Below are 12,161 nucleotides of genomic sequence, written 5' to 3'. Positions count from 1 at the left end.
AACAAGAAAATCACTGGTTGTCCATGTCAGTGGTTGTAGATTTTCATTCTGAATCGTATGTGGTCCAAAGTACAGCACTGAGGTTCAATATCTTGAGTAATACATTCTCATGTTGTACATAATAAGCCAAAATATTTTATTTGGGCTAAAATATATAAATATAACTGCCCCGCATCTATATTTAAATGAACAGACAGCGGTGTGCATGAGAGGAGGGGAAATCAAGAATGTGTTTTGTGCGACACCCTGTGGTGGAGATGATGAACTACAGAATGTAAATGCGAAAGCGCTAGGTTTGAGCCACGCGGCTCTCTGTTGCACAGCACTATCATGGCGGCGTCTTTGGTGGTAGGCTACCCTTCAAATTACACACTTCTGTATTTCTAAATAACTCTTTCTTAGATGCCAGTTTGTATCGTCTTTAAATAGCGTTGGTCTGCCGCTGGCATTATCTAAAGTCATGCCTTAGTATTCGCCAGAAGACTACCTAGATCTAACGTGCAACGAGGTGTTCTATACCAACTAGTGACCATGTAAACTGGTGACTTTAGCCTCTAAACTTATTATTATGTTGTTGTTTACGTTATTGTTGCCTAAAGTTCTATAGTATGGCGAATAATCTTCACAATTCAATATACGACTGTTTTCTATTTGATATGCTCCTTGACTACTAAAGGTGTTTGCTTGTGTATTTAACGACTTTTTATTGAAATTACACCATTAAGGAAATTAGCTTTAAGCATCTGTGTTACTGCATTCAAACACACGCAGACACATTTGTGCTAAAGTCACCAGTTAATATGCAACTCCTGCTTAATGTAACTCGAGCTACATTTGTCTTATTTGTCTCTATCTGTTGATGAAGTTTCCCATATTTATCATATTCTTCTTTTCCTTCTCTGTTCAGTTTTTACAGAGGTGCTGTCAGCGGTCACCTCGCCTCCTTGTTGCTAGGCGACAGTGTAGTTCCAGCCCAGCGACTCCTTCTATTCCTCTTCACAAAAGGCTGCTCCTCTTTCTCACCAATCGTTTCTATGACATAGAATTGCTCCTCAGCTGGCGCTCTGCCTTCAGCAGGAGGGGGCTTCAAAGTAGGAACGCGTAAGAAACAGTGTTTGTTCACGTTAGGAGCAGATTTAACTATGTTTACAGTACAACAGGTTCATCTCAATAAATTACAATATGGTCGTCTTCCCTATGATTGTGTCGCCTACTGAACCAGATTGAGAGACAATTCAAAGGCTCAGGAAACCTCAGCAGGTGATTTGAGTCAATTAGCTGATGAGAATGTGACACTATGAGTCTACAATATTGAACTTTTTTACAATATTCTAATTTTCTGAGATACTGAATCAAAATTAAAACAAATAAAGGCTTGAAATGAATCTATATTCTATAAGAGTTTGACTTTTTGCATTAGTTACGGAAATAAATGAACTTTTCCCTCATATTCTAATTTATTGAGATGCACCTGTAGAACTATTCCTCCACATTTCCATTTCTGATATTTGCTGTTTAAATTTCCAATTTATATTTCTCCATTCCTTCCTAATACTGTCTTTCTTTGCTTAACTGATTAAGATACAGATTTTTCGCAGTAATTTTCATATTAATTTGGGCCTCATAAACTAATGTGACATAATGTTACCAATTATCATCATCATTTATTTTCAGTGTAGGATGGTTGAAGTGCTTGTAAAATGTTTTTTTTTTGTTTTACCACCAATGACATTCACTGACTTTTCTCCTCTCTCTCTCTCTCTCTCTCTCGCTCTCTTTCACAGTTACTATGGCTACACTCAGAGGTTTTATGGGTCAGACATAGCAGCGGCTTATTATGTGCTAAGAATGAGAGGGGGATTTAGGTGAGTACTTGATGCCTCTCATCATGGACAACCTGTCTATCAAATGCAATTTAACATGTAACAGATTTTTAAATGACTGTTCTTGTCAGTCTTTAGATTGTAAAAACTCATTGTGAATTCAGATCTGGGAATAAAGTATTTGATTTAAGAAATACTGATATCACCTGCAAGCAAATGGTTGCACATGCAGTTAGTTAAATACACAACTCTTAAGTTATATCTGAGACTTCCAGTGATACGTTGTGTTTTTATGATACTTTGGTCTTCATGTTGTTGTCTTGGTGTTCAGATTTGTTGGCCATCCTGACTGGTTCCGCACAGACCAGAGGGGCAAGTTTAACTGGACCTTTCTGACATACAAAGACACGCCTCTAGAGGAAGTAGACGTGAGCCACACAGTCATCAACTACACTGGAATTGACAACCTGGGTAAATATCTTGATTTTGTCATACCTTAAACTTACCAACCAATGTATTTACTCTCTCCCTGTCAGGCACACAAAGTTATTCGATTATTTTCAGCGTTGTGTTTTTTGATGATGATGACGAGGTAATCCTATGCCTCATCTTTCCACAGAGGGGCAGAAGTCCCTGCGCACTCTGTCATTACGGGGATGTCCTGAGGTGGACGACTGGTGCTTGGCAAGGCTCCATGTATTCCAGGACTCCCTGGAAAAACTGGACATCTCTCGTTGTCCACGTATCACCATAGGCGGCCTGGTTGCGCTGAGGAATCTCAAGTAAATATCTATAAACTTGCAGCACAGACTCTTCATATGAACAAAACACGAACTCTGGTAATAAGCTCTTTTTCTTTTGCAAATCTGTGTGTGCTGCAGGGGGCTACGCCATCTGGATGTGTCATTCCTTCCTGGGATTTCAAATCATGGGTTGCTCATTATTCTACTGGAAGAGATGTTACCACAGTGCCACATCGTTGCTTCTGGTTATGATTTTGGCCTGCAGCAGGAAGTAGGAGAGGAGGCAGAGTACATGCAAAGCCAGAAGTAAGATTTGTAGGAACACGGACCCTGAAAATGGAAGCAACACCTGAACCACCGAGATGGCGTGAGGTGGAAGACTTCGCCTCCTTAACACAGGGAGAGGCGGAGGCTGGAGCTGAGCTATTGACTGTGGCTGTTTCTCCATCACAACTGATTTGTGTGATCAGATTAAAGCAGTTTGGATAGAACACAAGGAATTACGATTGTTGTAAAAACATTATTCTATTATGATCCATTATTCTAGACTCAAATCTGACTGGAGAATGCAACAGCTGTACAGTGCACAGTATGAAAAGGGGGAAAAGACTGTATATAATATATTGTACATAAAGAAAAATGTTCCACCTCCAGTTTGTTGTATTGTGGTTATTGTCTGTCCCAAGGAATTCCATTGTTCTTCATGTGTGGGAATGAATTTCTATATGTTGCGGAAATATTGCATCATTTTAAATGTTAATGTTAAAAATAAAAAAATAAAAATTTCACTGGTACGTTTTTGATAATTATTATTGTCAATGTATTACTTTCACCTGCGAGTCCATATGTTATGTGTATTTGGGCCACTTTTTTATACCAAAGCTTATCAATTAGTGGTGACCTAAAACCCATAATCCCGTATGAGCTCAGGACTGTGGCAGTATCAGATTCCCAGATTCCGCGGTGAGTGGACAGAGTGACCAGCAACAGGGATGAAGGAATCTCTGCCTTTTTGTATCTAGAGACACATTCTGCAATAATGAAGTAGCCAGTTTGAAGGTGGAATAACTGTAGTTCATGAGCTACATCTCCTCTACACTGAGTAATTGATGGTACTATTGTCTACTTTACAGTTCGATAAAAAATAATAATTTATGCGTTTTTATGTGTGTACATTTTGAATGTTACCGTGTTTTGTAATATTGATTTAGTTATTATTAAATCAATAATAGTGGGTGAAATTTGGCCGCACCTAGGAACTAATGACGCACTAGGGAGCGGGTCATAGCGAGCACGGACCTTTATTGTGACGGACAACAACAAGACGAACTCCTGTGTTGTTGATATTTGCTATAACTCGGTACAGTTGAGTTTAAACAGGTTGTCAGTCGTACCGTTGTGGTTTAAGGGTCTCAGTAGACGGATAAATGTCTGAAACACCAGGTAGGATGAATGTCTGATCAAAAAACAAGGCACATTAGGACCAAGGCGCTAGTTTAGCTTTGAGGCTAACGTTACCCGGGGAATTAAAGCTTGTGTCAGGATGTAACTTGTTGGTTTATTTCGGTTTCTTTTAGAACTTCATGAGAGAGACGATAAGGAGGAACTCGCACCTGAGACAGACGTAAGTGAAAATGGTTTTCCTGGAGATTTGCGAGTTGACGTTTGCCACTAGGTGGGATTGCTCAGCTACATTTGATAATTTTCAGTCCAAACAAACAAGCGTTATGTTTGACATAGTATCGTCAGTTAAACAACTCAGTAATATTCTTTACTTATAAGCCAAACGGGGGGTGTATCGTCAATCCTTTTAATAGGGATTGTATGGCATACCAATGAAATTAATCAATTCAAATTTACAGACTGATCTACTTGAGTCAAATCTCCATGCAAAAACTTTAGGGTCATAGATTAAAGGTCAAATATGGAAATTTACAAGGTTTAGCACGTCCAAAGGAAAACTAAAGAGACATGGTACCAAACGGGGATGTAAATAATATAAAGTATACTATATATTTTCTTTGCAGGAGCAATCGGACGACAGCAGTGAGGAGCAGGCTGCAGGAGGAGAGAGTATGTTGCAACAATACATATCTGTGAAATGCAGTTTTGGCATGAATATGAAATTAGTAATAATATTGACAAATGCTGACATTCATTATTTCACTAATCCAAATTTCTTTTGCACGTAAGCATCATGCCTGAGGTGGTGATCAATGTCTACTAACGTTTTGCTTGAAAGAAAATGCTGCATGATGTGACTTTCTATTCTATACGAGAGTAACATTACTGATCTCGCCCTGTGTTAATGATCTGTTTTCTCCTATCAGTGGACTTCCTGCGTAACCTCTTCTCCAGCACTCTGGGTCTGGGCTCAGCAGAGAAGGTTCTAGATGAGCTGACTCTGGATGGAGTGGCAAGATACATACAGAGTGAAAAATGTGAGTGGTCTCTGCTTCCAGGAATGCATCCTTTCAGCCGACCAATCACCGCCCTAGAAGTGTCATATCATAATGTTGCACTTACAAGCCTGCCGCTATGAATGCAGTTGCTATGTATTGAGTGAAAACATCTCTACTGTTATACAGGTAAGAACATTATCTGCATGGTGGGAGCAGGGATATCCACATGTGAGTATCTCGGCTTTAGCTTCAACAAAAGTTTCATTGTATTTTTATCATTTCTATATTCTTATTAATTTTCTCTCTCCACCTCCCACAGCGGCTGGTATCCCTGATTTCCGTTCTCCAGGAACCGGTCTGTATGCAAACCTGTTGAAATACAACCTGCCCTACCCAGAGGCCATCTTTCAGATAGATTACTTTAAGGTGAGGTCATGTCTGCAATTTAAGCATGACATAGCATATCATCGAAGTGGGCCAAAATAGTTTGAATGTATTGATTTCAACATATACGTTCCAAAATGTCATTTTTTAATACAAGACGTCACATCTCTGGACTGCATCATCAGATCGTCTGTGTTAAAACTAATTAATAGATCCATTAAATTGACATTTTGTAATTTTTGATGAGTACTGCAGATTTCATACATGGTTCCGTTCAATAATCAAATATGCTAAACTAAACAGGAGTGTAGACAGAAACATATATCCATGCACAGTATAGAAAGATTGATTTTAAGGATTTCTTAAGTTGTCAAAAATCTAAAGCGAGAAGTTAAACCTCCAACCACCTTATCTGAAACCTTAGTATGTCAATTTTGTTGAAACAGAAGCTACTATTTACAGTTAGATGGCTGCAGTCACTGGATGTTTCAGGACTGTTTCACATTGAAACCATCTTTAGGTCAGATGCTTTAAATACTTACTCTCTTTCAGTCAGTGTGTTCCTCTTGGCTTCACCCTTTCTGTCGTCAGTATCGCCACAATTAAATCAATCTCTTCATCTTCTATCTCAGAAACATCCAGAGCCTTTCTTCGCCTTGGCCAAGGAGCTTTACCCAGGACAGTTTAAGGTACAACACATTTACTGTCATCTGTAATTCCACTGTATATTCATCAAATGGAGCTGCCTCACTGTGTTATTGTTCTCTTTTGCTGTTATAGCCCACAATCTGCCACTACTTCATGAAGCTGATGAAGGATAAAGGGCTGCTGAGTCGCTGCTACTCACAGGTGAAACCGAAACTCAGCTCTCCACTCAAACACACCGGGTCTCTCTTTCATGATAGTAATGTGACTGTATGACCATTCAGAACATTGACACCTTGGAGCGCGTGGCTGGACTTCAGGGAGAGGACCTGATTGAAGCCCACGGAACATTCTACACATCTCACTGTGTCAGCTTCACCTGCCGCAAAGAGTATAACCTGGACTGGATGAAAGGTGCAGTTGTATGTATGCATGCATAGAGTCCAGACTGTATGTGTGTTGTTGTTTATTTTTGCATATGCCAGTGATTATTGCGTTATCATGACTTTAAGTGAACTCTCCCACTCCGTCCTGCAGAGAAAATCTTCTCTGATGACATTCCTAAATGTGACAAATGCAGCAGTTTGGTCAAACCAGGTCAGTCAACCTCTTTTAGATTTGATTTCAGCCCTGTAAGCATTTTCTTCTGTTTCCGATCATCGCACGCTTGCATCATGTCTCTGCGGTCTTGTCGCCTCTTTGTCTGTACCCAGATATCGTCTTCTTTGGAGAGAATCTACCCGCTCGCTTTTTCACTGCGATGAAGTCGGTGAGCTGATTCTGCTTTTCCAGACACAAGTGTGAAAGAACTGCGATGCGGCAGCGCGCCTCTACTAAATCTCTACCCACCTCGTCCATCTCTCTCTCTTACTGTCAGGACTTCCCTCAGTGTGACCTTCTCATCGTCATGGGGACGTCTCTGCAGGTCCAGCCGTTTGCAGGTCTTGTGGGCAGGTATTACTGAAACAGACACTGCTCTAGTATGTTCATGGAGCCACACGTCACTTACCTGCTTCCATAGTTACGTTTCTCACCCATTGATCATCCTTCATTCCTCTAAAGCTCAGTTTTTTACCAAGACATCTGACACATGTATTCCAGCAGTAGTGCAGACAACAATCTCACTGTCCTCCCCAAACTTTAGAACTGACTTGCCTTGGTTCAGATTTCCAGCCTTTATCTTTCTTTTTGTTCATTCTGTTTCTTATCTTGTGGTGTTCAGGGTTTCCAAAAGCTGCCCCAGACTGCTCATCAACATGGAGAAAGCAGGGCAGGTGAGCCTCCATCCCTCCATCTGTTTTCCTCCTTCCCCTTCATGTATACAGTATCCGTGGTGATGTATGTGTGTTTGATCTCTCTGTGCAGGCTGATCCTATGTTAGGGCTCCTTGGTTTTGGAGCAGGGATGGACTTTGATTCAGACAAGGCGTACAGGTGAGCAATCCTTTCTGTTTGTTAGGCAGCTTGAATCTCTTTTCAATGTGTATCTGCTGTAAAACTCTAACTCGGTGCTGGTCTGTGTCTCCTACCAGAGATGTAGCACACATCAGTACCTGTGATGACGGCTGTTTGGCTCTAGCTGATCTTCTCGGATGGAAGGTAAAATCCTCTACACTGCACTTTAGGATTGTAACTGTGATGACTGTAACAGTACAATTATGATGATATCTAAGATCTGCATTTGTATTTTATTCGTGTATTTGATTTGTTATTAGCACAATATCTGTACCTCATAAAATGATGAGATGAGATCATGAAACACAAAGAGTCAAGCACTTGTGAAACGTCTGCGTAACCTATTTATGATTTTCCTGTGTGATGTTGTGGTGGAATGTCACCACAGAAAAAGGACCTTGCAAATTTGCGAAGCCCTCTTTCTCGTCTTGTTCTTGTTAGCCCCCCCCATCCCCCCCGGTTTTCTCTGATGTTTTGTCACCACTCTCTCTCTCTCTCTCTTTCTCTCTTTCATATCTCACCAGGCGGAGCTGGAGGAAATGGTAAAGAAGGAGCATGCCAGGATTGACAGCCAGGACAAGAAAGAGACGTCCTGCGAGTGCGACAGCACCGAAGCCGGCGCTGCATCGGTGCCACAGGAGCCTAAAAAGGAAGAGTGAGCTATTTAAATCCCCCCCGCCACGCCCTACCGACAACAGGTGATGTCACTCTTACAGTTTGGCCATGCAGGAAAGATGGAGCAACATTAAGTGACTTTCCCCTCTGTGGACCCTTCAGGACGAACTGACAGGATGTGTGAAATCCCTGTGTGTTTCGCTTCTCTTTCAGTTATTTGCACATTTATTAACTAACTTGTCTCAACTGCTTCTGGGGAAGTCTATCCTATGCATGGGGACATTTTGCCGCAATGCACCTTGGTGTGATTCCAGTAAACAATGCCTGGAATGTTAACAACACCCTAGCAGTTTGATCGTTGCTCTGAGAATCCATACTTTTGGATTGTGTTTCCTTTCCTGAGTAGAAACCAAACGTGTGTGTTGTCCTGATTAGTCACACACCTCACAAAAGGCCTATTAGAAACAACTTTCTAAGAGATAAACAGAGGCAGTGGCACATCAGCTGTAAGTATAACACTGTGTGATCGGGTCATAATGTGGAACTTTTAAAAATGTCCTAATTTTTATCTAATTATTTTCTTTGTTCCTTATGTTTACTGTCTGCTACTGTATTCTTTTCCTGTGGATTCATTCAATATAATTCTCACACAAGTCATGAAGCTAAATCTGTTTTCTTTACAGTCACTGACCAACAACAACAACAGATCATTCAAAGCCTAATTGTTGCTGGTATGATGCATTAAAAAAAAGTATAAAATATAGAAATGTGCTAAATAAGTGTTTATATACAGTATGACTTCAATATCCACTAAGAATTGTAGCTGCAGCGCCACCATCTGGAATATTTCATGTATTCTTCTCCTTCTGGTTACAAAACATAATTAGAGAAAAGACTGAGGTCATGTTTTCATTTTATTTCATTTTGATTGAAAAACCGATTAAGCTCAAAACTATAAAACACAAAAAAATATCAAAACAAATCGTTATATGTCAGAAACATTCGGAAAGAAATGTAATAGTTGATAAATGCAATCAACCTCCCAATGAATGCTTTTACGCTTATTGATTAATTTCAGTCGGAGCATTTACAAACAGCCTCAGATCTGTGAGATGTCTTGGTCATTGTGGCAGCGTTGATGCCAAATGTTGACAGGAAATGGTTTAAGCAGGAGTCATGAAAGTGTTGCATGTGAAAGGAAGACTGCAAGTGTTGCACTCAAATGTTGACCAATCACCAACACCGCTGTGGTTTCTGTGAAAGACACACAAGTTGCTCTTGGACAGACAGCGAACCCAAACAAAAGAAAGTCGTGATATCTGGATTTGCTCTTGTCTTTTCTTACAATGGTGCTGAAGTAAGATAAGAGATCTGGCTCAGATGTGGTTTAGACATTACATACGAGAGAGCATGAACATATAGCACAGGATGGGCGGCGCTGCAGTTTTAAAGCTGTCATTTTGTCCTTCATCATATGCCGAAGACAGGCTGAGCCAGTTTAACCACATGCAGACTTGATAGGAGGAGACAGAGGTGCGGTGAAGAAAGATCAGCTGAAACGTTTTGCATGCAAAGTGAAAGTTCATTAAATGCCAACATGTGCTGGAGTCTGAAGAAGGGAGATGTGGCAGCCACGCGACGCAGAGAATTCAGATTGTTTAACTTCAGAACATGATGCACATAGCGCGCATTTTTAGGAGAAGAACTCTGCTGTGCACGTGACCTTCCTGCTTGAAACCTGGTTGTTCAAGCTCTTGAGCAACATTGTGTGCCAGTGAAGAAGAAAGGAAGAGATCAAGTGAGTGACAATTGCAACATGTAGAGAAATTTGCAAACAGTGTAGAGGACAAAAGGAGACTCGCAACCACTGAGCAGCCTGAACATGTGAGTATCTGTTGTTTCATGTTATCAATATGCAGTTTAACTTGTTTTATTTGGACCTTTGCACTTATTTGATAATGGAAAGTGAAAGCTCGGGTTAGGGTTAGGTTTCAAACTTCAACAAGGAAAGAATAAATTGAATCCCATCTTTATCTGTATTACACTGTAAAGTCATCTGTTTCCTCACCACACTGTCATATGAAAGGTTTATCTGTTGTTTATGTGCATGGATTCATAAGTACGTGTACAAACATGTCCTGTGACTTAATGTGTGTCTGTGTGTGTGTGTATGCAGGGCGGTTCACAGTACAGTTAATGGCACAACAGCCATCCCGTGGAAGAGTAGCAGGAGGAGACAGTCGCTGCTTCCCGCTCTGGAGCAGCTGAGGGGCTGCCAGGAGGCCTGGAGCCCCGCGGCACCCTGGGACAGAGACATGGCCCACGGTGCCTTAAGTGGAAGACCTGCTGGGGTGAGCATCCTCCACTTATCAAGGGTGGACTATTACTTGATAGAAGAAGTGAAATTTCTCCACATGTGACAAAATACTGGATACTACAAAGTTTTTAATCGTTTTTTGTGTTAATCTTCGCCTCGGTTGGTTCCTTTGGTGCAGATGTTCTGGGTTAGGGTTAGAAAATAGCATGCCAGGGTTTATTTCACCCACTGACAATGAGTTATCCTACTTATTATACCACTCCTTACCACAGAACTGCAACATTCAGACAATACATTAATTTTAAAAGAATGTATTACTAATTTCAAGCTTCCACTGTGAGATTTGAAGAATCCTTTTGCACTCATCTTTATTCTTTGTTTTCCTGTCATCTTACTGTTGCCGCTCTGTTTAAAATACGCAGGATAGTTAAGTTAAGATGGTTCCTGCACGCTCACATGAATCTGTCCGGCTTAACAACACTGAACTGAACTCTCACATACACATCATTACATTTTAGAGAGTAGTTCCTTTTTTTTTTTTTACCTTGATCTCTGATAAACATGCAAACTCTTCTTTTGGAGAAAATGCAGAAGTAGCATAGAACGATGGCACGATACCGGAGCTTCCAGTGTGCTGCAGCAGAGAGTGTGAGTGAGACAGAAGGAAGCAGAGTTGTTGTCTCTTAATGGGTGAAATGCAAATAATTGCCAAGAAATCTAAAACTCTTAACTGGCAGTGGCTGGTAAGTAAAGCAAACCATTTTATTTTTTAGTGAAGACGTGTTAGCAGAAAGCTTAAAGATGAATAGATGTGTGTGTTTAGATTGTAATAGTGCAGCTTTTAGTGTGCAGATTGCTTTATTTGAATGTTAGAAGAAGAGCGAGTTGTGGGTTGATGCGGTTTCAGCTTGAATGGTTTCCAGTAAGTGTTGCTGCGGTGAATGATTGAATGAATGAATAATTCCTTATTAAATCAGCGGTGAGCCATCTCATCACGTCTCTCTTCTTCTTCCGTTACCACGATGCTGCTTGTGTTTGCATTTAACGTTTGATGAATTCAAGTGAACCCCTCTCTTGCTTCTATTTGTGTGCACATTGAGCGCAAAAGCCACTTCCTCTGTGCCTTTGTGTGTGTGTGTGTGTGTGTGTGTGTGTGTGTGTGTGTGTGTGTGTGTGTGTGTGTGTGTGTGTGTGTGTGTGTGTGTGTGTGTGTGTGTGTGTGTGTGTGTGTGTGTGTGTGTGTGTGTGTGTGTGTGTGTGTGTGTGTGTGTGTGTGTGTATGTACCACAGCGGGTTTGCATGCATTCGCACCTCTTAATTTAGTAATGCGTCTTGCTGGTCGATCTGTTGTCTAATTACGTCTCAACCAATTGCTCACCATTTCCAAAAGAGGTGACGTGTCCGATCTGTTCTATCTGCATGCAGACAAAGCAACATTCTTCACATCCTGGTTGAAAACTATTTGCACTGCATGAACACACTGGCTTCAGAAAGTATTTAAATGGAATTTGTGTTGTAGACTTCATTTAGAATCTGTTTAAATGAGCTCTGAGTCAGCATACCACACCTCTGCAATATTGTGAATGAAGCTCTTTGTAAGTAAGTAATCCTCCTCAAGAGGGAACGAGGCCTCACACACACTTCAGACGAGGATTTACCTCTACAAGCCTGAAGAGCACAGACGTCTTAATGTCCTCAAGGTCCTCAATGTCCTTCAGGGACACGACCCACCGCAAGTGTAAATCTGTGGCGAGACCTAATGATGGCACTTCAGGTTT

At 40.9% G+C, this 12,161-nt stretch overlaps 3 protein-coding genes across 6 annotated transcripts in view; all 3 read left to right on the top strand.

Annotated features, from left to right (window-relative positions):
- The first annotated feature begins 281 nt into the window (after nt 1-281).
- On the top strand, nt 282-3,149 carry dmac2 (distal membrane arm assembly component 2). The gene is made up of 6 exons (XM_076142673.1): nt 282-348; nt 908-1,101; nt 1,785-1,865; nt 2,155-2,294; nt 2,443-2,605; nt 2,705-3,149. The coding sequence occupies exons 1-6, from the start codon at nt 331-333 to the stop codon at nt 2,874-2,876; spliced, it is 768 nt and encodes a 255-aa protein (XP_075998788.1). The 5' UTR covers nt 282-330; the 3' UTR covers nt 2,877-3,149.
- A 711-nt stretch (nt 3,150-3,860) lies between these two features.
- On the top strand, nt 3,861-8,721 carry sirt2 (sirtuin 2 (silent mating type information regulation 2, homolog) 2 (S. cerevisiae)). Its single transcript, XM_076143774.1, has 16 exons — nt 3,861-4,009; nt 4,144-4,190; nt 4,594-4,639; nt 4,897-5,007; nt 5,155-5,196; nt 5,288-5,394; nt 5,985-6,041; nt 6,133-6,201; nt 6,282-6,411; nt 6,535-6,594; nt 6,711-6,766; nt 6,875-6,951; nt 7,220-7,271; nt 7,363-7,430; nt 7,529-7,595; nt 7,976-8,721. The coding sequence occupies exons 1-16, from the start codon at nt 3,994-3,996 to the stop codon at nt 8,108-8,110; spliced, it is 1,140 nt and encodes a 379-aa protein (XP_075999889.1). The 5' UTR covers nt 3,861-3,993; the 3' UTR covers nt 8,111-8,721.
- A 135-nt stretch (nt 8,722-8,856) lies between these two features.
- Nucleotides 8,857-12,161, top strand: part of rinl (Ras and Rab interactor-like) — a 9,274-nt gene continuing 5,969 nt past the window's right edge. For 3 of the 4 annotated variants that reach the window (XM_076143734.1, XM_076143761.1, XM_076143752.1), the window contains exons 1-2: nt 8,857-9,950; nt 10,243-10,417. In XM_076143734.1, coding sequence (XP_075999849.1) covers nt 9,949-9,950; nt 10,243-10,417 — 177 coding nt within the window. In that variant the 5' untranslated portion in view covers nt 8,857-9,948. Of the gene's footprint in view, nt 9,951-10,242; nt 10,418-10,440; nt 11,127-12,161 lie in introns of those variants that run through there. The other variant, XM_076143743.1, reaches the window with a different exon arrangement.

This window comes from Genypterus blacodes, unplaced genomic scaffold, assembly GCF_046128005.1.
Source record: "Genypterus blacodes isolate CSIRO-AG114 ecotype Tasmania unplaced genomic scaffold, CSIRO-AGI_Gbla_v1 ptg000003l_1, whole genome shotgun sequence".
NCBI lineage: Eukaryota > Metazoa > Chordata > Actinopteri > Ophidiiformes > Ophidiidae > Genypterus > Genypterus blacodes.
This window is presented reverse-complemented; position numbering and strand designations above follow the sequence as displayed.

Coding starts and splice junctions, on each gene's coding strand:
- sirt2 (XM_076143774.1), top strand. Junction 6,595..6,710: donor CAGCAGTTTGGTCAAACCAG/GTCAGTCAACCT, acceptor GTCTGTACCCAG/ATATCGTCTTCTTTGGAGAG. Junction 7,431..7,528: donor GATTCAGACAAGGCGTACAG/GTGAGCAATCCT, acceptor GTCTCCTACCAG/AGATGTAGCACACATCAGTA.
- dmac2 (XM_076142673.1), top strand. Junction 2,295..2,442: donor CACTGGAATTGACAACCTGG/GTAAATATCTTG, acceptor ATCTTTCCACAG/AGGGGCAGAAGTCCCTGCGC. Junction 2,606..2,704: donor GTTGCGCTGAGGAATCTCAA/GTAAATATCTAT, acceptor TGTGTGCTGCAG/GGGGCTACGCCATCTGGATG.